Genomic DNA, 23,085 nt, shown 5'->3' with positions numbered 1-23,085 from the left:
AATGGTTCGTTTTATGTTATATATATTTTCCCACAATAAAGGAATCTGAAAAAGCAACATTCGGCATAAGCCCAAACATACAACATTCTGGAAAAGGCAAAATTATAGAGACTGTACAAAGATCAGCGGTTGCCCGAGTTGAAGGGAAGGCAAAGCCCAGAGGATTTTAGGGCAATGAAAACATTCTGAACCCTACTGAGTCATGGACACTTTTCTCAAAACCCACAGAACGCACAACATCAAGAGTAAACTCCAAGGTCAGCCATGGACACGCCCATGTGTCGATGTCGGGTTCATCCACGGTTAACAAAGGTCTCACTCAGGGGGCCGATGCCGGCAGTGGGGGAAGCTGGGCACGTGTGGAGGCCGGGATTTGCCTCGGCTTCTCTGAGAACCTGAAACTGCTCGCACACACCCTGCTCCTCCATGGGTCCCCAGGCAATCAGCCGGGCTCTGGGTCAGGGTCCTCGCCCCCACTCCCTGGGACCACACGCTCAGCAGTTACCCACACACCCCGGGCTGCGGCCGGCATCGCACACGCAGACACTCACCACCTTCAACTGAATGTAAAGGCCGCAAATGAATTTTAAAGTGATTTCGGTCATTTTGCTTTTGAAATTACTTAGTTACGGGCACCTTAAGTCATTGGTTACAACTCCTCTGTACCAGTCATGACTCTTCCAAAATCATTCCAAAGTGAGAAACTCCAGACTCCACGTTGACTGCAAAGATGGCAAAATTTTACAGATCCTAACTGTTCCTCTTCATGAACGGGATTCGAGACTACTGAGCCTTTGTGTTTTTATAACTTTCTTTCCACCTTCAAGGCCTGGCCCATGAATTTTACCGTTGTGACTCAAGTGCGGGGCCAAGAGCCCCTGTGGATGGCACTGTCTGTTCTGGCTGCCCCGTGGGGGCCCCCGGGGTCTGCCCCAGGAAGAAAGCCAACCCAGATGTACAGGCTTTCTCCCACTGTCCAAAGCCAGGCCTCGAGCAGCCGGCACACAGGAAGCAGCCCCCTTCCTGGAACATTTGAGGGCGCGCACTTCAGAGACCCTGTGGCCGGTGGGCAGTCCAGCCTACACTCTGGGCCCGTCTGCCACCTTGGCCTGAACAAACCGCACCTGCCCAGTGTACGCCCTCTTGGGGCACACCTGTCCCAGCTACTCCCTGATGCCAACCCACCCCCGGTTGCCCCCGGTGAGCATGTGGCCACAGAGCCACACCGCGCTGCCTGCGCCTGCTGGGCTGCAGGGCTTGCCCACCCCCCCGCCTGCCCCGTCCACCCCGCATGCAGAGGCACCCTCGGTCAATACCGCCAAGTGGGTCCCACTGTCCCCAAACAGGGACTCCTACGAAAGCAAGGCAGGGTTCAGGCAGCTCTCCTGAGAAACCCCAGGTTTTCGGGCCCAGCTCACTCCCACTCTACTTCGGAGTGGGCAAGATCCCGGCTCTGGGCTTAGTATAACCCACCAATGCGAAGTCACAGTCTCCTATGAAGGCTGCAGGGCTCCAGCATAAGAAGAATCACATCCAAAAACGCGTTTGTCTTCATTCTCCCCAGCATTTGAGGATCACCTACGCGCAGCTGCAGCCACGCCCTAACAGCACCCTGGCAGAACTACTGTAAGCCCAGCCCGACCAGCCCACACCCGCACCTGCTGGGGCTCCGACGTCCTCAGGACGACGGAACAGGTGCGCAGTTCGCTAATCTCAGGGTGATGGCAGCTGGAACCCCAACCACGGAGCGTTCCCGCCACAGACCCGAGAGATTCAGAAGCAGCGGCACCATCCTGGAACACTGCTTGGTGCTCGCTGGAAGCCTACATCGTCACCGTGCTCCTGAAGCCCATAAATTACAGGACTTCCTAGCTGACAGACAGTGGCATCTTGACTTAAAGGTCAGAAATTTAAAGAGAGTCTGGGTGGCTCAGTTGGTTAAGCGCCTGCCTTCGGCTCAGGTCATGATCTCGGGGTCCTGGGATGGAGACCCCACATCAGGCTCCCTGCTCAGCGGGGAGTTTCCTCCTCCCTTTGCCCCTGCTCTCCCCCTCCCCCTGGCTAGTGCATGCTCTCTCTCTCAAATAAATAAAATCTAATTAAAAAAAGGTAAGACATTTAACCTGTAAATACTGTAAAAGCAACCAGGCTCAGGCAGCAGAGCGGGAAGAGGACAGAAATGGCCCTATGCTGCTGACTGTCTCGGTCTTCTAGTGACGTCCGGTGGCCCAGTGGCCCGGACTCCCGGGCACCCCTGCACGGGGCACGCTCTTCCGGGGGAGCTGTCTCGTGTCAACCTCTACCTCGAAGACGCAGGAGTGCAGTAAGAACAGATGAAGCAATCCCATGCCTTGGCATGTAACCAAACAAACTGAAACGTTACATCCACACGAAAACCTGCACACTGACTTTTCCAGCAGCTTCATTCATCATCGCCACAACCCGGAAGCCATTGAGGCATCCCTCAGCAGACGAATGGATAAATAAGTGACGGGAGTATTACTCAGCGCTAGAAAGTAATGAGCTATCGAGTCCTGAAAAGACACAAAGAACCTTCAGAGCACACTACAAACGGACAGAAGCCAATGTGAAAAGGCCACAAACTAAAGCTCCGACTATACGGCGCTCTGGAAAGGGCGCAGCTACGGACACAGTACATGGCTCAGCGGTTGCTGGGGGTGGGGGAGGGGATGGAGGAAGAGGCAGAGCACAGAGGAGTCTCAGGGAACTTTCTAACAATGGATGCGTACCATCATGCGTCTGTCCAGACCCACCAAATGCGCACACTGAGAGGGAACCCTAACGCAGACTACGGACTCCGGGGGAGGCTGATGGGCTAATCAATGTAGCTTCGCCCACTGTAAGGGATACAGAACTCTTGGAGGATGGGGGTGGTGTTGGCAGCAGGGGAGGTGGTCCATGGCGGCGGTGGGGGCGGGGACGGGAACGATACAAGAAACCTCTGTACTTCCTGCTCCGTTTTGCTGTTGCCCTAAAGCTGCTCTCACGAAGACAGTTTACTAAAAAACAAAAGCGGGAGAGGGAGGACAAATGATGACAATATGCCTCCCCCCCGCTTTTTTTTACCAATGGCTTCTTTTTAGGGACTTTTATTTATATATTTATGGAATCGATGCTTCTGCCTCTGGCGTGTAATATATTTAACTCTGCTGAGATAGGAGGGTTTCCATAAACGCAAGGACAAAACCTGCAGCCCAACGAGAGAGAAACAGCTAGGGCTGAACCAGTGGGCACGCTCCACCGTGAATACAAATTCAGAAGCCCGGGCCCCTGAGGCCAGAGCCGGAACGAAAGCTCGGTGTCCTCCTGGTAAGAAGTGCAGGGGAGGTGGGAGACACTTCGACCATAACAAACAGAAAATGAGGAGGACATTTCAACAAACAGAACTGGCCTTCATGCTTTTTTTTTTTTTAATGGATTTTTCTCCAGTATTAAAAGAATCTTTTGCTTAAGAGTGTGAAAGTGATTCCTGCCACTGAAAGGGCCCCAGATCTGCCAACATGCTTCTCACCTCTGCCCCAACCCTCTCTGTGCGACAGTGAATCAATCACTGAACTTTTTTCCAAAACCCGTTCCGCAGCAGCCCCTGGGTCGCCCCCACACCTAGGGGCCAGGGAGAGCACCTATGTGGCTGCCTTAGCTCCCAGGGCTCATCTAGTCAACACCCTTCCTCCCCTACGTTGGGTAGCAGGCCAGGTGCTCCTCTGGGCAAAGAATCATCAGTTCAAAAGGAGAAGCCTGTGGGAGAGGCCCTGCAGCCTCCCCACCACGGCCCGTGGAAAGAGATCTGGGCTCGTGGCCACGTTCTCAACTCCGGTCCAGAGCCAGGCACAGAACCCCAGATGCAAGGACACAGAAAGCCACATGAACCTGCTCATCTTTTCTAAAAACCGTCTGGACTCCACCAGACGGAAGGTGGGAATCATAATTATACATTCCACTTTCCTTAAAAAACAAATCCAAAATACTGAGAAAGTAACTCTCAATTTTCCTCATTTTTTTTGCCAAAGGCTGACAAAAAGGAAAAGGCCAAACTGTTCCAGTGGAGGGGGAAGAGGTGCCCTCATGTGTGACAGGTCCTGTATCAGGACCCCATACGGCCAAGCAAACACAAATCTAATGAGTTAACACTCGAGGAAAGTTCTGGAAGGAAAACGACCAACTGCTTCGCAAAGCTGCTTCTGCAGTATTTGGATCTTTTCACAGTAACATGCAAATACATTATCTTCTATACCCTACAGTGATTTTATTGGCTTATTTTTAAAAAAAACAAACATCTAGGGGTGCCTGGCTGACTCAGAAGAGCGTGTGACTCCTGCTCGCGGGGTCATTGAGCTCCAGCCTCACGCTGGGCATAGAGGTTACTAAAAAAATAATAATAAATTTAAAAAAAAAAAAATCTGGGCTGGCCAGTGTGGACCCTAAAGGAGGGAGAAGCAAAGCAGGCCCTTTGCAGGCGGCCCCTAGGACACTGAGTGGAAGCAGCAGCTCAGATACTCCATCCTGACCCCCAGCCTCTGGAGCACCCTCAGATAACTTCAGGGAAAGGCACTTCAGCCTGCTGGGGACAAGAGCTCGATGCGTGGGGGGGCTGGGCCAAGGTGTGGGCCCACAGAGGCATGCAGAAGGGAGTGCCCTGCAAAGGGTGTCGGGGAGTCAGGGAGGCCCAGGCTCAGCCCCAGAGGAGGAGGGGAAGGCAGAGGGGAGCAGGGAGGCAGCCAGCCGGCCTCCAGACCCCTGCAGTAGAGGAAGGGAAGAGGATGCCTGAGGAGGGACACTTCCTTCCGACAGCAGCTGGTCATGCTAACCTGTTGAAGGGGGGGACAGAGCTTTCTGGCTCCGAGGCCCCATAACTCTGTGTTCCGTGGCATGCGAGATCCCGAGCAGGGTCCCTGGGGACTGGCGTGTGGCACAGGGGCAACACCCTTCCTGCCCAGCTTCCCAGCTGCCCTTCCTACCTACTTTGTGGGAGGGGGGAGACACACGTAGGTCCATGAGAAGCAAACACACCAAATTCCTGGGGCTACCTGCTCATGGCCTGTAACACATCCCTAAACATTCAGCTTTGGGTTTTTGCTTACCCCTCCCCCCCAATTTGGTAACAGGAAACAGCAGAAGCAGACTGAATGATCTCAAAAACCTTCTAAAATAAAAATCTAAAATAATAATAATAATAATAATAAATTTTTTAAAAAAGGAAAAGAAAATCTCTCATCTCCCAGGCCATATCCTGCTGAAGGAAGAATGCAGGGAAAGTCAGACCGCTAAAGGCCTGTTTGCAAGCAAGCCTATAGGTTCATACCAAATACGAAAAGCCTCATGGGCCACTCATTTCACGGAGGGAGACCTCTGCCCTGAGCAGGTGGCATGGCCAGGAATGGAGGCCAGGTCTGGGGGCCCCAGGTACCTCCCTCCTTTCGCTGAGAGAGAAGGAGTCCACCAGCTGCTCCAGATTCTCTGCATAGGAGTGGCCTAGGGACACGACAGCGGAGGGGGGGGGGGCCAGCAGGCGTTGGTGGCTTTCTGTTGAAACTGTAGTAGTATCACATGTTCATGGGGTGGGGAGACTTTTTAAGGAGCTGGTGAAGATAATGGACAGCGGAGGCAGCCCTAAAGTGAGAATGCCTCTGGCTTCTAATGTAATGGATTTTGAGAGATATTTGCTGAATTGACTCCCAAGGAAGTAAAAACAGAAAACAAACAGGTCCCCTCAAGGCTTCAGGGCACAAAGGCAGCCAATCTCTCTCCACATCAGGTTGGTCACCCCGGCAAGGGGGCATCTGAGCCCTGACCTTCCTGCCGTACAGACAGCGAGGGTACAACTGAAAACAGATGCCACGGTGTCACAGCTCTCTAGGCAGAGCGGTCCCACCAGAGGCAAGTGTGACCTGGGAGCAGAGCCCCGCCCACACTCAGGGCCACCGAGATCGATGACCATCAGTATGCAGCTGGGTTTCTGCTGACTTGTTCCTTCATACATAAGAACAACTAGACGCTGCTCACATCTGGAGGCTATATTTTTATGATCGGACTTAAAATGTGGGATACAAAAAAGGTTACCAGTAATGGGGGAGAGGGCATTCAAAGAAATGGGTGACGTGCTTGTCCTCCAGGGTAGCTGAAGGGGTGGGGGGGGACACCGTCCGAGGCTGATGTGACTGCTGATCTGGAGACAGGCCACATCACGGCCACACTGCGGATAGAACACACCGAAGCTTCAGACACGTGTCCCAAGGCAGATCGCCAGAGGCCACCAGGACAGAGTTCCTTCTCACCTGGACAACCCTGACAGGCCAACCGCCAGGCTTTGCAACAGCAGAAACATATTTCTTTCATGATCGTGATTTTTGCAAGTAGCAACAGAGAGACTAACTTATAACCCGCTTGCCGCCTGAACAACACAGGGCTTAGGGACACCTGTGCCCTTGAAAATCCATGTCACTTCTGACTCCAGAAACTTCACTGACAGCTTAGGGTCAACCAGAAGCCTTACCAGTAAGACAAACAATCGATTAACACATTATTTTGTATGTTATCTGCATTCACTGCATTCTTACAATAAAGTAAGAGAAAAGAAACTGTTATAAAGAAGATCATAAGGAAGAGAAAAATACATCTATGGTACAATATTTCACCCCACAAATCTGCATATATGTGGACCCATGCACTTCAAACCTGTGCTGTTCAAGGTTCAATAGCATTCTTAACCAGGAATGGCTGTAACCGTCTTTCAAGCCCGTAGGCCCCTCATGGGCATGATCTTGGCCCGCACCCTGTAAATGCTATTCCCATCACAGAGGCCAGAAAACCCCAGCTCGGGGAGGTTTGTGATTCAGTCACAGTCAAAAAGCCGGTAGATGAGGGAGCCAAAACTCAAACCCAAGACTCTCCGCAGAGCCCAGGGTCCGCCTACTTCGGCCTGAGGAAAGGCGGAAGAATCATACAGTGGCTCCAGAGACAGCTGATTCACCAGGAGCACCCAGGCATCAGAAGTCTGTCTGTGGCTGCTGGGGGTGGGCAAGCCAGAGGGGACCTCCCAGGAGCATTCTCCATGCCCTAACTGGCTGTGGAGGCTCCTGGGACACCAGAAGACAGCTCAAGTAGGAAGGCACAAAGGGCCTTACTCGATCTGGTTTGGGGCCCTTCTGGACAAACCTGGGCCACCTATCTGGGCCACTCTGTCCGGCAGTCTCACCGGGGGTCACCCCTACCCCACCCCCCTTACCCATCGCCCCTTGTGCCCGGGAGCCAGTCCTCCTCCATGAACAGCCCTGGGCACAAGACCACCAACTACTCTGGTGCCAACCTCTTGCCAGGTTTGGGGAAATGCATTTTAAACACCCCATGCCATTAAACCACACAGCCACTGCAGGCAAAAACAGACCTCGCGCCACGTTCCTAACTACCTCTCCTCGAATTCAGTGTCCTCTGTCCCTCTGCCGTCTGTGCCAAGTTGGCCAGAGGCATCACAAGGCATCCTCTCAGCCCATTTTCTTAAAACTGAGTTCAATTCTGAAAAACACGGCTGGTCTGCTCCCGGAATGGCACGAAGGTAACTACAGGAAAGATTTCCGTTTGCTTTTAAATCACATCGGGCTTCCAGATCCAGAAACGGGTCAGTCTGGCACCCAGTTCAGGAATCTGAGTACAAAATTAACTTGGCCACATCTTTCCTTATCAGTGATACTGAGCCCTTATATGGCAAGAGCTTTCTGGTGATGGGCAGGCATGTGGATATTCTTACCGGGACACCAAGCTAAGGAAAAATGACCGTCACTCTCCAACATCTGTAAGTACTTACAGGTTTACTTCCTCTCCTCTTTACTTACTCAGGACTTTTCCAAAGAGGGGCTGCTAGCTTTTGCATCACCCAAATCTGAGCACACACTGCAAATGGCTTCATACAGATGCAGATTTCTACACTGAAAATATTGGTTCTTAAATACATTTTGAACCTGTATCTTCATCCCCCCCAGTACACCACATCCTTGTTTTTCCTGGCAGAGCCTTCTGTGTGTAAAAGTCCAATGCAGACTTTTCTTTGAATTCTCTTAGAATAAGGCAATTTGGGCAACATACTTCTGTCCTTCACACACTCCTCACATTAAAGTGGGTTTACGACCACAAACATTTTATATTAATAAATGTCTCAGCACACCCAAGCCTGAAAATCAGCTTTAAAATGCAGTGTTAACTAGAATCCCTTCCACAATCCACAACACCCTGGGAAAAACTCATCAACCCCAGCTTCCCTCCTGAAGGCTCCCAGGGTTAAAACAGAATGTGGGCTTAATTTGCACATTTCCTTTTTAGACTTCTTGCTCCTTTTGACTTTGCCCTTCATGGTCAAAGTTGAGTGTGAAAGGCCAGATTCTAACGGCACAAAACAGTGCAAATGCGAATGGCGCCGAATGGGTCTCAGTGAAAGAAAAAAGAGAGAAAGACCAGGTTTCTAAGCAGCCTGAACACTCAGGCCTTTGTGACTTAGAAGAAGACATCCCTGAGTTTCTTCTCCTATAGTTCCAGCGTTTCTCCCCTCTCGGGAGTGTGGGGATGGGAGTCTAGATCAAAGACCCAGACATGCCCTTATATGTAGCAAAGGCTTGCTGGAGCCCATTTAAACTCATCCCTTAGTTTTTCGATGGAAAAACCGGGCCCTATGCTCGCCCCCCAAACCAAAGCTTCACATGGTGCTCACCGGTAAAACATCTCAGGGAAACATCCTAACCTTGGAAGGCAGGCACCCCTTCCTTCTTTTTATCCTGCTTGACAGTCTCACTTGTCCCGTACAACTCATCACAAATATTAATGTATATCATTTTCTAAGTGTCTTCCCGGGCAGGCACGGGCTGAAAAGTATTATCTCCGGTTTAACCCGGGACGGGGCAGGGGCGGGGAGAGAAACTGAGGCTCCAGGAGGTTAAGGCACCCCCGGCCGCACAGCCGAAGAGCAGAGTGGATTAGAGCTCGGCTCGCTGGCTTACCATCCCCTGCTGTTCCCACCCGGGTCTGCCTCGTTTAGGAGCAGCCGCCTTCGGCTGCGGGAACTCTCCGGCTCCGGTGCGGCCCAGCCGCGCGGGTCTAGGAGGGGGTCTTTAAAGACCACCTCCTCGCGTCGATTCTCAAACTCCCTCTGGGGCGCCCCGCGGCGGCGGCGCCTTGACGCCCCTCCCGCCCACTGCCATCCCTGCCCCTCCTGCTTCCCAGCCCCTACCCCCGCGACCGGCGGGGGCGACCTGACGCGGGCAGGGGCCACCCGGGCCGCGTCGGGGCGCGAGGAGGTGAGAGAGTTGCCGGCCGCGGCCGCACCTACCTCGTCCCCGAAGCGCACCACCTTCTGGCCCGTGGGCCCGCGCAGGCCGGGGAAGCGCGCTAGGTCCTCGGAGTCCCCCGAGTCCCCCGGGTCGCGGGGCGCGGGGGCGCCCGGCCCCACCAGGCACCGGTCGATGATCTCGTCCTGCTGCGCGGGCGGCAGCCGCGCCCACTCTGGCCCGTACTTCTCGCGGATCTTCTCCTTGTCCTGCATGATCTTCCTGGCCATGGGGCTCAGCGACGAGAAGTAGGTGAAGCGCTTCCGCTCCCGGTCGTCCAGAGGCCGGTTCCCGCTCATGACCGCCGAGCGCGAGGCCGCGATCGCCGCCGCCATCGACGCCATGCCCGGCCTGGCCGCCGCTCCCCCTTCCCGCACCCCTCCCTGCGCCGCACCGCCCCCGCAGCATGGAGCCCCGCCCCTCGAGCCCCGCCCCCCGCCCCCGAGCGCGGAGCCCTTCCGCCCCCGAGCCCCGCCCCCGCGCCCGCCGACTCGGGAACCCCGCGCCTCACCGCCCGGGGAATCACCCTCCGTGCGCGCACCCCGGGGAACCCCGCCCTCCCCCACACCTCCGACGACCCTGCTGTTCGAGCCCGTGCACCCCCGGGACTCTCTGCCACCTCCCCGCCCCGCGGAGCGCAGCGCCTCGCAGCCCCGAGAACCCCGCCCTCCCCTACTCCCGAGGACCCCGCCCTCTCCCGCTCCCGAGGACCCTGCCTCCCGGGCCCACCCACCCCCGGGAACTCCGCCCTCCGCACCCCGAACCCGGGAGCCCCGCCCACCGCGCCCGCCCGACCCGGGAACTTCGAGCACCCAGACCCCGGTACCCCGCCTTCAGCAACCTCCGCACCCCGGGGACCGCCGCGATCCGCACCCCCGGGTACCCCGCCCTCCGCACCCCGACCCCCGAGAATCCCGCCCACCGAGTCCGCCCAACCGCGGGATCCCCGCCCCCAGACCCTCCCACTCCCGGGAACCCTTCCCACCCACCCCCCGCCCTCTCGGGAGCCCCACCCTCCGGGCCCCACGCTCGGAATCCCGCCCCCGAGCCCGCCCACTGCCGAGAACCCCACCCTCCGCGCCCCTCCCCCGCGTCCGGATCGCCCTCCCGCGTGGCAGCCGCTCCCCCACTTTTCAGGGCTCCCCTTGGGCGCCTCAGGGGGCGGCGGGCAATCCCGCAAGTCGGCTCCCGGCGGTCTGTCGGGGCTGCGGGTGGTGACCGCCATAGCGCCACGTGGCCAGTTGTTTGACAAAGGAAACTTTTCTCCCTCGGAGGAGAAGCCGGATTTAGGACCGAGCCACTCGCCGCGTCCTTCCTTTCCGGTCCCTTTCCCTGAGGAGCCTGGGGAGAGAGAACTAGCGTCGGGGCGTTCGCGGAAAATTAGTTCCCGCTGCTCCTAAAAGGACGGAGGAGGGAAACGAAGTGCCCGGTGACTCGCGGCGCCTTTCCCTGGAGGGACTACAGGACGAGCTCAGGGCCGGCGGCCGGCGCACCTGCACCTGGTCTTCCCGCGCGCGTGGAGGTTTCCCCAGGCCGGCTGCGCGGTCGTAGGCATGCTGCCAAAACGCAGACAACGGGACAAGATTCACTCTGGAATCTCAAAAATCAGCAATAGTTCCATGTTCGCAAACGCTGAAAGAGGGCAGAAAGTTTTCATGGGCAGAGAAGCAACAAACATCCCAACAATACTGGGACCGGGTCTGTCCTTTTGAAGTCTGTCCCAGACCACAAAAATTAAAATTACACAGAGTCCTCATCTCATTGCTATCAGGTTGGGGTTTTTTGTGTTTTTGTTTGTTTGAGATTTTATTTGAGAGAGAGAGAGAGCATGAGCAGGGAGGGGGAGGGGCAGAAGGAGAAGCGGACCTCCTGCCCTGGCCCCGGGTAGGGGGTCCATCCTAGAACTCCAGGATCATGATCCAAGCTGAAGGCAGATGTCTAACTGACTGAGCCATCCAGGCACCCTCTCAGGCTGTTTTGAACAGGACTGTAAGGTCTCAGATGATGACCTCCACTCTTAGAACAAAAAAAGTTGCATATCAAATTTTACTTAGGGTCTTTCCCTCTAGAGTAAAACTTTGTTAATTCTGAACACAGTCCTAGAAACCACTGGCAAATAACTTGTTTTAAATGTGGGATAGCCTTTCATGTTCTGGCCCAGAAATCCTAAGAAAATATTTTTGGAATGTCATGAACGTGTCAAGTTTACAAGAAAAGATAGTGCTATTGCCAGTGTTACCAGCATAATATATTGAAGCAGTGGGAACAGCCACCAAATAATGGCCTGGGCTACACAGTATGGAGGACTATTTATGAAGCCACCAGATTGAGGAGAGTTTGATATTATTATTCTCTATTTAAACCAGTGCTTGCGTATATGCTAAGTACACTAACCTGAATCCACCGAACCTCAGTGTCTTGTTTACTGCTGGGAACAAGAATGCCCAGCTCCAAGTGAGTGCTCAGTGACTTTATTGAATGAATCATGAATAAATCCATGAATGTAACATAGTTTGCATTATTATCCCTCTAATCCTCATTTCATAAGGGGTGTGGGTCCTGTTTAAAGATGTTTTCTGGAAATTTAACTAACTGCTTCTAACTTGCTTTGAAATTCACACAGGAAGGGTGTCCCTTGTGGTTTACCAAGCAGTTGCAAAAATAAATGTTGCTTTTATAAAAGCACAACCTGATTAAGTATACTTCAGATCAAATATAACTTATTGCTGGAGAAGTCATGATCTAAATATGATATGGCATAAATCAGGGACAGCAGCCCCAGTAGGTGAAGTCCGTGACCTGGGTGATCAGGCGTAACTAAAAGACAACTTCTTCCAGATTATAAGAAGAAACTCATGGGAATTAAAGCTTTCTGGCAAAGACTTGCCTGAATCTGGGGGTGGGGTGGACTTTATATACATATTTAGCTATGTTTGTCATATTTACCTACATAGAAGTTCTGTTGCTGTTAATGTGAGGCTATTTCAAGACTTTGATCTTACTTGAGGTTAAGGGTAGGGTTCGTTTCTGTCGCTCATCCCATGGGACCTCCTACACAGGTGAATGTCAGCTAGGCTCTCAGCAGGATGACTGTTGAATGAATTTGTTGTCCCAGTCACTTGAGTGCCCACTCTCCCCGCGGAGATGCCCCTGGAAAACCATAGGGCAAGCCTTCTAAGAGTTGATGGACCAGCTGTAACATGTAGCGAGTCGGTCGCCAAACCTAGTGGTGAAATTCCAGACACTGTGGCAAACAGATGACCGTTTGGGGAAGGGATCCTTTTGACGACGCGGCGACGGGGCAGGGTACTGGCTGGTGACGCCAGCCTTCCTTACGCGCTTCCAGCCTGGATGCAGGCAGGCTCCCTGAGTGTGATGATTCAACCCTCATCTGTTACTGGTTATTCCAGCTGCTGCCCTGGAAGAGGATTGTTCTCAGCTGTTCACTCCCTCACCCAGAGAGAATGGGCATGGGCCAGAGTGAGCCTGGTTGATTTAGAAGTCTGGTACCCTGACCATTGAAGGGCAGCCTTCGTGACAAAGACAAGGGAGAAAGAATGTAAAGACAAGGAGATGAATGTAAAAATCTCCTCTTGGCAGAAAATGTGCTTTGACCACTTTGAGGAGTGGGTTCTTTTTCTAGTTGGAGGGAGTGCTTTCGCTGAGATAGTCATGGTCTGTCACCAAGTCTGGGCAGGTGTGGGGCACTCCCTGTGTCTCCAGGAACACAGTCATCTCCTCTGGGCAGAGCCACATGACCCACATGAGGCTCAAAAGTGGGTCTTTCTCCATTGACATCATATTTTACGTAGCAAGGATGACCAGCTTAGCTCAGCTCTGTGAAAATGCGAAAAGGCCTCTTGAAAATTCCAAAACTCTTCTACCTGCCTGAAAACTTACCAGAGAAAAGCCTCCGAGATTTTTAGCCCTCTATAAGAATCTAAGTAAGTCTCGAAGCAATTGTTCATTCTTTTTTCCCTTCATCTGAAATTCCCACCCCCCCAGCTCCAAAAATAGGAACCTCATCCTTAATTAAGCCCTGGCTCAAATGCCCCCTTCTCCGTGAAGTCCTTGTGACTGCCCACGCTCAAAAGAAGTAAGTAGGCACAAAGGAGACAGTTCCCCTCCTTTACAGCTTGATCTCAGATAGACTTCAGTGTCCCGGGAAGAACAATGCCAACATGTTGTGTCCCCCACCCCCGTACCACCATCCCCAAGTTCATGTGTTGAATTCCTAATTCCCAGTGTCTGGCACTTGGAGTTAGGGCCCAAGCTCCCACTTGGGAGGTGATTGGGTCATGAGGATGGGGCCCCCATGATAGTAGGTTGCCTTCATAAGAAGATGGGAGATCGTGTGCCTCTCTCGTTGCTCTTTGCCCCATGGGGGAGGAGGCAGCCATCTGCAAAAGGGCTTCAAATTCATGTCAAGTCTTTGGTTTATTAAGAGTACATAAAGGTAGCTAAAGGGAGAGAGAATGGGGAGGGGCGCAGATAAAAGTGGCTGTTGGAGAGGAGGGTGTGAAAGAATGGGCAATGATTTATGGGCTGAGAAGTCAAGGGAATTCCTCTCTCCTCTGAGCTGTTCTTGACTTCTAAGCACTCCTTGATGTGGAATGCATTTTCCTGCCTTCTGTCCCTCTCTTCAGGCTGCCCTGTCATTTGTGAAATGGGCTCCTGGTTCTCGGCTTCTAAACGTAGACGGCTATCCCAGCTGTCTCGGGGAGCTTAGTGGAATCCATTAGAGCTCTCTGCTTGGCAGGAGACACGAGTCTGTTTGTTCCCAGACCGCTTTCATCATTAGCCAGAGCTCAGGGACTGGGTCAGAACTTCATGTGGTAGAAAAGACAGGCTTCCGGTTACCATAATATTTTCACTCTATGCTCCCTGCAGGGATTGAATCTATGTCCTTAAACCCCTTGAACCTGAAATGCCACCGAAATACCAAGATGCTCTAAAAAAAAAAAAAAGGAAACAAATATGGAAAAGTGAAAAGAGTTGTCTGTTACATTTCTGGAATTATATTTTACATTTTAATTCCTGTAAAAATATTGATTTAAATTCTGTGAAAATATAGAAACATGAAAATTGGCAAGGGCCGCGAGTCATTCACGTTTCCGGAGGGTGAGATGCTACGGCACACTGAAAATAGGAACGGTGCGCGCTGGCATCAGCGAACCGATCACCTCTCTACTGTCCGGCTGGAAGGGAGGTGCCTCGCAGCTCTTCCGAGGGCCCCTGCTTCTGAGTAAGTGAAAGTCACTGGCCGGTACCCAAGGGGAGCCCTCGATAAATACTTTTTTAAATGAGAGGTGGCTGGAGGGGAGCATCTTGCCGACAACTTGGCCTTCACGTTTCAAGCTGCGGTCCTGCTCACCACATCTTCCTATAGACTGCGCAAGAAGCAACTTGTGTCACGTTTGCAATGCTCTACGCCATCTCTCTTGTCCACTTCCGCCCCGGCCACCATACAACGCCAGGTCTTCCCGTCCATCCTGGCGCAGCGAACCTTCCCACCTCCGCGCCACTCCCTCTGAGCCCATCCCTGCCAGCTTCTGCCTCCCTCCCTCCCAGCGCATCACCGGAGTCTCAGATAAGCAGGTCCATCCTTCCTTCTAGCTCTGTGCCCATCAGTCCACTCAGTTGGAAAACTCTTCTTCCTTGTGTCCACTCATCCAGATTCTACTGACTCTTGACCTTTTGGCTTAAATGCCATCTGGATGGAGGTCACCATGTCCCGTCTACACTGGAGGCTTTGGCATCCGTGACCACCAGCACAGTAGAAAGTATACCATAGGTGTTAACTACAGATAAGGACAAGGTCAGGTGGCTCCAGGGACATCCATGAGACTCCAAGGAAGCCATGGTGGTCATGAGGTGGCTCTGTGCCCACCTGTGGGCAAGCTGTCCCCAGGGAGCCTCTCTGCCACCTCTTTGTCCCTCCTCCCTGCTGATCTGGTATCTCCAGCCTGGCCCCCTGCACATGGCCAAAGTCAGCTCCCTGTCCACAGGGTAAGGCGGAGCTCCTCTGCGTTCCTAGAAGAAGTGCTGCCCTAGAGACGCAGAAATATGGGCAGCTCTGATTAAGCTGTTAGGAAAATGCCATAAAACAGAGACCAGCGAGCTCAGGATAGATTTCAGACACATTACTATGTTCCTACATTAGTAACCAAGAGCTGGACGGCATCAGCCAGGGACAACGTCTGCACTCTTGCCTAAACCAGTCCCAAAGGGCAAAAGCCAGGCTTTCCGTGTATCATATACGTGGGGGCAAAGTCGAGGAACTTCTCAGCTCTTGCAAGGCTCTCCGCTCATCTGGCTCTGCCCCCCTGCACCACCCCCCACCCCAGCGCCACCTCCTTCTGGGACAAAGGAGCCAGGGCTGGGGGACAATGCTGGGGCTTGTCTTGCGAGCTCCATACATACAGCGTTCGCCTCATGACGCACCGAGCCGAGTTTCGGACACAGAACTAAACACTCTCTTTCTCATCTGGACACTTGGAGCCTGGTACTAATAAACCAGAGCATCTTGGTTATCAACTTGTCTGCTTTTCCTCAGAGCTTGAAATGTGTGGAGAAAGACAAGTGGCCCTTTGTTCTGCTGGGTACACTTGGAGCTGGCCGTCCTTGGCGCCAGTCTTTTCCCAGCTAGAAGGCTGCGCGTCCCTCCGGGAGGGGTTGGGGGGTGGGGAATGTCTCCGCAGAGCCATGATGTGGGCTCTGGAGCCAGACCACCAGTGCTTCCATCACTGTGCACATGCCGGGATGCAATCGCCCCCTGTGCCTCAGTTTCTAGATGTGTTCAGGTAGGAGAATGATTCTGAATCAGCTACTGCAGAAAGTCTGTATTTGGGTTTAAAGAGAGAAACCATGTATATAAAGTCCTGAAAAAGAGTGCCTGGCAGAGATGCCTGGGTGGCTCAGTCTGTGAGGCATCTGCCTTCTGCCGGGGTCATGATCTCAGGGTCCCAGGATCGAATCTGGCATGGGGCTCCCTGCTCAGAGAGGAGCCTGCTCCCCCCAACCTCTGCTGCTCCCCCCATTTGTGCGCTCACTCTCTCACTCTCTCTAATAAATAAAATCCTAAAAAAAAAGAGAATGTTTGTTTACAAGGAGATTGTCACCCCCAGCCCTGCCCTAACTCCCCCCACTCTTGGGGACCGGAGAGGAAGCATGGGAACTGCTTCAGATAGGCTTTAAAGGTCTCAGATAAGCTATAGAGTGGGCCTCAAGGGTGGAGGAGTGAACATCCAGGACACTGCGATCCTGGGAGGAGGGTGGGAAGGGAGGGAGGGAGGAAGAGGAGGGCTGCCCCTTGCAGGGGAGGAAGGTCAGAGCAGGGGAGGGGTGCCTGGGGGAGCTTGGTGGATGGGAGAGGGCTCAGGGTTCCAAGAGGGGCCCTGGCTTTCCCTGGGAGAGCTGCTGTTGCCCCAGGCCTCTCCAGTCTCAGAACATTAGGCAAGGGAAGGGGCGCCTGGGTGGCTCAGTCTGTTAAGCGTCGGACTCCTGGTTTCTGCTCAGGTCATGATCTCAGGGTCCTGAGATGGAGCCGTAGGTTGGGCTCTGGCCTCAGCGGGGAGTCTGCTTGAGATTCTCTCTCCCTCTGCCCAATCACCCCACCATGAGCTCACACACATTCTCTCTCTAAAATAAATAAATCTTTTCCTAAAAAAAAAAAAAAAAAAGGAAGGAAGGAAGGAAGGAAGGAAGGAGAGAGAGAAAAGAGCTTTAGGCAAGGAGTGTGGCCCCCAGAGAGATCCTCGGGTGGCACCCACCTATGAGAGCACAGCCTTCTGCCGTGGGGCCCATCCTAAATCCCTCAGACCAAGCTGTGGCTTAGCTAGGGGCACCTCTCAAGGCTCAGGGGCCTGGGCCCAGGAGGACAGACACCCGCTGTGGACAGGGCAGCCCGATGTGGGCAGAGATGTGGGGCACACAGGGTTATTCTAGGAAGGCCGGGCATTCCGGCCTTGTGAGGGACCAAAGCTGCCCTTCTCTCTCCAGGCGACCAAGATTGTTGGCTTGACCCAACTTCCATCCGGCTCCTGAAACTGTGGCCTGTCTTCAGCAAGAATCCTGTGAAATCTGTGCAGGCAGACACCCCAACCCCTGATGTTTCCTCTTCCTTAATTCACACCTATTTAGTTATAGATGCTCAGCAAATGTTTTTTTAAGAATTTAAAGGACAGGGCCAGAATGGGAGATGTTACCTGCCATCCTTTCCGTAAGCATGTGTCCAGAGTGAGTATGAGAGATGTATGAATCGGCTGTGCTCTTGGTAAACCTTGAGGGGCGGCAGAATACACCAACCTCCAAAAAACCATTTTGGTATAAGGATTATTTTGAGCTGAAGATAACTGAAAAGAAGTGAATGCAAGAAAAGTCCCCTGGTCTCCAACTATGTGCCTAAAAGCAGGACATCAGTCTACAAAGGTGTCCCTTCTACCACCTGGTGAGGAAGGACAAAGGCTAATGGCCTGAGACAGCATGAAGTCCTTATCGATGAAAATGGTATCGACTCTGATCTGCATAACAGACCTTACTGTAGATTTCCATGCTTCTCCTAGTACTCTCTCAAAACTCTCTTCCCCCACACTTTTTTCCCTTGTTTAGTGGAAGATGGTATTTAAGCCAGAGTTCTAAGCCACCTCAGCGTATCACTCATGTTTCCCTGAGTATCTTCCATGTATATGGGACGTATACATGTCAATAAACCTGTTTCGTTTTTTTTATTCTTAGTCTGTCTTCTATTACAGGGGTCTCTGCCAGGAACTAATAAGGGTAGAGGGAAAATTATTTTTCCTCTGCTACAGTTTCAATTATTTCTTGTTCACTTTTCACAGAAGGAATATTTAAAAATACATCTGCCCTTCCAAAATGAGTTCTAAGTACAAGCCAACTACCTTGTGTAGTGCTGGACAGAAGAAAGCACCATCTATACCCTGCTAGAAGAAAAAAAAAATTATATCTTATTATTGTTGTATTTGGAACACTTGGGTGGCTCAGTTGATTAAGCATCTGACTCTTGTTTTCAGCTCAGGTCTTGATCTCAGGGCTGTGAGTTCAAGCCTCACATTGGGCTCCACACTAGACATAAAAAAAAAAAAAAAAAAAAAAAAAAAAAAAAAAACCAAACAAAAAAAACACTTCATTGTTGTTGTTGAACTTTTAGAGAGATGGTTTGTCAGACCTCAATATAGGATCTTCCTAAGGGACTTTCAAAGGTAATTTGAACCATGCTTAATATCCACCTTATACATGGCCCTCTATAATTAAGACAGAATAGAAACTATACCAGAATAGGACCATCCAGGAGAGCCACTGGAGACCTGGAACACTAGCTGGGATGCTGTTGGTCCTATAACAGAATTGGGGGGTGGGAAGGGTCTCAGATAGGCTGGCTGCAGTTGGACTGGGAAGCCACAGATGCCAGAAATCACAAATAAATCTTGATAAACTTGAATATGGGTTGAACATGAGGGCCAAAGAAAGGTGGAGGTAACATCCAGCAAACTCTGAGCTCAAGTAGCATGGAGAATGGTTGGGGGAAAGGCAGAAATCAAGAGTCAGGGGGGAAAAACTGAGTATTGGGAAAAGGAGTTGAATTTGGCTACACATATTGAGTTTGAGGGAATGGGGGTACACAGGGTTAGCATCTACCTGCAAACGCAAGACACCAAGAATTGTGTCAAGATGAGGGTTAAAACCATGAGAACAGATGTGGGACAAGAAAAGGCCAGGACAAAACCACGGAAGAACACAGTCCCTGTTAAGGATCTGACTGGGCATGGGAGGGCCCAGGTTGCAAAGAGAGTCAGGGATGGGGGTCGTGGGGGCCACCCTTTTTCAGCCATGCTTGGTGATGCAGCCAAATCATCTTTTAAAATGAATCTAATCAAGCCCTTCCCATGCTTTAAAATTTTCCTTCAGCAACTGCAAGATTCTCCACTTTCTTCTGCTCCACGCTTTCTATGCAGCCCTATCTATAAGCCATCCCAAGGATGCCATGTGCTTTCTCATCTCTGGTTCTTTTGTCCCAGTTTTTCTTCTTCTAGGAGACTCCTTCCATCCTACCTAGCAAACTCCTACTTACCTGCCAAGGTCCAAAACACTCATCACCTCCTCTGGGTAGCCAACTCCCAGTAATGCACCTCAGGTGTAAATCATTAGGTCCTTTTGGTTTTCTCACAGCACTTTTTATGCTGTTTTTTAAAGTTACTGTCATTTTGTATTGTTATTATTATGTCTTCTTTCTGAATCAAGCCAAAGATCCAGCAGTGCAGGGTAGGGAAGCAGGAACAGGTACCAAAGTGGAGAGCAGAAGCCCTGCCAACACCAGGACCATGGACAGAGAAAGAGAAGGCATCAGAATGGGGGCTAAGAAGGAAACAAGAGACTGTCTGAAGCCGATGTTGGAGCACACTCTAGAACTAGCAGATCTGGGAGTGAATGACAGCATGTGGACTTTTAATTGCCTTGATTAGCTGGTGAGAAGGGTTTCCGGAAGTCCTCCCTGGTCTTCTAGAAGCTCTGCCTTCATAGGTTTGGGGAACAGAATGAGGCCTGACATACTAGTCTCACCTGAGATTTGATAAACATACTTTTCTAACCCATGTTGACCCTTCTTGTGACTTTTCCAGATTTGATCCCACCCCCAAGACTCCTAGTAAAATCTTTACCAAAACCTCTTGTAGGATGCTCCCATCAGTGGCTTTAGTCTTTTTGAAGCTTCAAATTCCAGGTAAGTAATGGGAAAGGCTCTAACAACCTCTCTGTTAGTTCTCATTGAGTGAGAAACTCTCTGGATGTTTTTCTCGCTTCACCGTAAAGAAAGAAAACCAGTGGTTTATGTGGAACAATGTGATTGTCCTCTTACCCTCAAATATGTTTCTCTTTCTGACTTGCCCACATTTTTCAATAACACGTATCGCTAGAATTATTATTCCCAAGTTGAATGAGATGTTTAATTATGTCTTGAACAGCTTTTCAAGCTGATATGTAAAACAAGGTGACGGCAGGCTGGGAGCTTTTTCAAAATCTTGACTTTAAAGGAAGCATTTGAAGGGGATGTTACAGAAGTTTAAAAGTAGTTATTTCCCTAAATGATGCCTAAAAAGAGCCACTTTAGGTAAACTTTATTGCACTTGTTTTTATGATTTTATAAATTATAAAATATCTGATTCAGGATATAAGAGGATTCTTTTTTCATTTCCATTTCATGTAATTTTAGTTAATTTGTCAATCAAAATTAACTTTGATCATAGTTAAAAATTTAGTTTAAAAATTAACTTTGATTATAAAGATAATAAATTTCAACAAAATATTTGAAAAATAGAGAAAACTATATATAACTATGTAAACATAGTTTAATATAACTATGTAAACATTATATATAACTATGTAAACATTCGATTTTCTTTTTTACATGCATATGTGTGCAAACGACAAATATTCATAAAGCTATTTTCATTACATAATAAAGTTTTTATTATATAATTAAAAAATTGACTCTAACTTGCCCCTTTTACTCAAGAATGTTATGAACATTTTTCTAATTTTGTTAAATATTCTAACACATGATTTTAATAGTCATCTAGTATTCCAAAATAAGGGAATACATAATTTATTCAACCAAACCCATATGTTGGAACTTTTAAAAATACCAGAAGGAAGGTCCTTAGTAAGATTCACTGTTCTTGAAACAGAATCTCCCTCTCCCTCAGTGGGTGGGCGTGGTTCTGTACCGGTGATCCTGTCTCCCTGGCAACGGGGCAGGGCCAATCAGAGCACTCTACTTAAGAACCCAAGTAGAGACCAGGGAGACAATCTCTGGGCAGAGCACGCGCATGAACACACACAAACACAGTCTTATTCTTTCACAATGTGATTTGAGGGACAGAATATAAACATCCTGGTTTCTTTCCAGATGGCCCCTCACTTTGGGTCCTTTCCTGAGGCCTGGCTTTAGGAAACACAAGGGCCAGGCTGTCCTTGTAGGAAATTCTCCCCTTTCTCCTAAGTTAGCTTGCAAGGGTTGCCTTTGGAGGGTTCTGTGTAATGATAAAGGAGTAAACTTTAAAGGAGTAAACATTTTTATGGGCACAGACTGCAATGCTTTTCTCCAGAAAAGTCATGTCTGCCTGTGAGTTTCTTGGATTTTGGCACGGAGGCTCTTCACTGGAGATGGATCTCTCTAGGAAGCATGTGGGCTGTTTAATATTACGTGCTAGCCGAGGGAAAGATGCAAACATATCCATTTGCAAGGTATCAACAGAGCCTTAAGTTGCATTCCAAGGGGTGCACATTGTAATCATAGTTGACATGCGTGGGCACAGGACTCAGTACAGTGGAATTTTCCTTTAGGGAGGCCGAGGCTAGGGTAATTTTCCTGACTAATTTGGAGCAGAGAACTATTCCTGTAAATGGTAGTAATCCAAGCCCATTTGCCAAGAGGCAAGGACTTATGGGCTTGTTTCTGTCATCTATGCTCATTTTAGCCGTGAAATGTTAATTTCTGGCTCCCTGGTAAGGGGGTCTCTCTGGAGAAGGACCAGAACCCAATAAAATGGAGGAAGGTCTCTGCAGAATATTCCGTAGCTACACCCACTGTATGGACTGTAGATGTTAGGACCCCGTTCTTCACGAGTCCTCACAGTCAAACCTTCCATGATTTGCTCTTTTCACTTGCCATCTTGCTTCTCGTTATTTCCAACCGTTTGTTTCCTAGCTGGGTACTCTGCCTTTCCACCAGGGCAAAGTGAAAAATCTTAAGGGAAAGGACCTCATGTATTAATCAGGGTCTGGCTGGACCCTACAGCTCAGGCTGCTTTCCTCATGCTCCTTTATAAGGAGAGATTCCTCAGTGTCTCTTCGGGCTCTCGGGTATCTGCTAAGGGACACCTAGACAGGACCACCCCATTTTACAAACAGGGAATCTCTCTAGTGAGTTCCCTGAAGTTAGCAGTTGGCCCTTTCCCCAGACTTTAAAATTGGCTTGTTTATAATGCTCCGACACCAAAGTAATGAAACTAAATTAAGGCCAGAAGTGTCTATCAAGGCATGGACTGAATCATTTGTCTACACTCAAGACAAGAGCTCCCTGTTGTTCTGGAGGGCATTTCATTGAACCCCACTACTGAGCCACTCTCGAAGAAGCATTCCAACATGTCGGTGTCACCTCTCCCATTGCCCTCTGTCATTGCCCTCTCCTATTTGGTCATAATTACTCAAGAGATGACTGTTGAGGTTTAAAGACACAGGCTCTAGGTCAGTCTGGCAAGGTTCAAATCCCAGCTCCATCGTCTGGAGGCTGTGTGATCTGACGTTTTCTCTGCTTCCATTTTCCCACAGGTGCTATTTGCTGTCACGCTCCACATGTCTCACATAAGGACTAAATGAGGTAATACCAGCAAGTGCTTAACACAGTGCCTGCCAAATTGTGAATGTTCCACAATTCAGAGCTATTATTATTATTTACTTGTCTATTTTTTCTTTATTAAAGATTGTATTTATTTGAGAGAGACAAAGAGAACAAGTGGGTGGGGAGAGAGGGAGAGGGAGAACCAGGTTCCCCACTGAGCAGGGAGCCCCGCTTGGGGCTTGATCCCAGGACCCTGGGATCATGACCTGAGCGAAAGGCAGAGGCTTAACTAACTGAGCCACCCAGATGCTTCCCTACTTGTCTATTTTCTTAACTTGGCTGTGAATGTGCAGAGACTGTGTCTTCGTTGTTTTTGTTTCCCGGCATTTAGCTCAG

General features: G+C 50.6%; 1 protein-coding gene and 1 long non-coding RNA gene across 3 annotated transcripts in view; one reads left to right on the top strand and one right to left on the bottom strand.

The window, feature by feature from the left end:
• C4H1orf198 (chromosome 4 C1orf198 homolog) overlaps positions 1–9,724 on the bottom strand; it is a 32,063-nt gene extending 22,339 nt beyond the window's left edge. The window contains exon 1 of one of the 2 annotated variants that reach the window (XM_059170492.1): positions 9,335–9,724. In XM_059170492.1, the coding sequence (XP_059026475.1) occupies positions 9,335–9,676 (342 nt within the window). In that variant the 5' untranslated portion in view covers positions 9,677–9,724. The remainder of the gene's footprint in view (positions 1–9,334) is intronic. The other variant, XM_059170493.1, reaches the window with a different exon arrangement.
• LOC131829097 (uncharacterized) lies at positions 7,701–22,718 on the top strand. The gene is made up of 3 exons (XR_009352723.1): positions 7,701–7,810; positions 19,970–20,070; positions 22,680–22,718. It is a non-coding gene; the product is annotated as an uncharacterized LOC131829097 (long non-coding RNA).
• The last annotated feature ends 367 nt before the right edge of the window (positions 22,719–23,085 follow it).

Source organism: Mustela lutreola, chromosome 4 (assembly GCF_030435805.1).
Source record: "Mustela lutreola isolate mMusLut2 chromosome 4, mMusLut2.pri, whole genome shotgun sequence".
Lineage (NCBI taxonomy): Eukaryota > Metazoa > Chordata > Mammalia > Carnivora > Mustelidae > Mustela > Mustela lutreola.
This window is presented reverse-complemented; position numbering and strand designations above follow the sequence as displayed.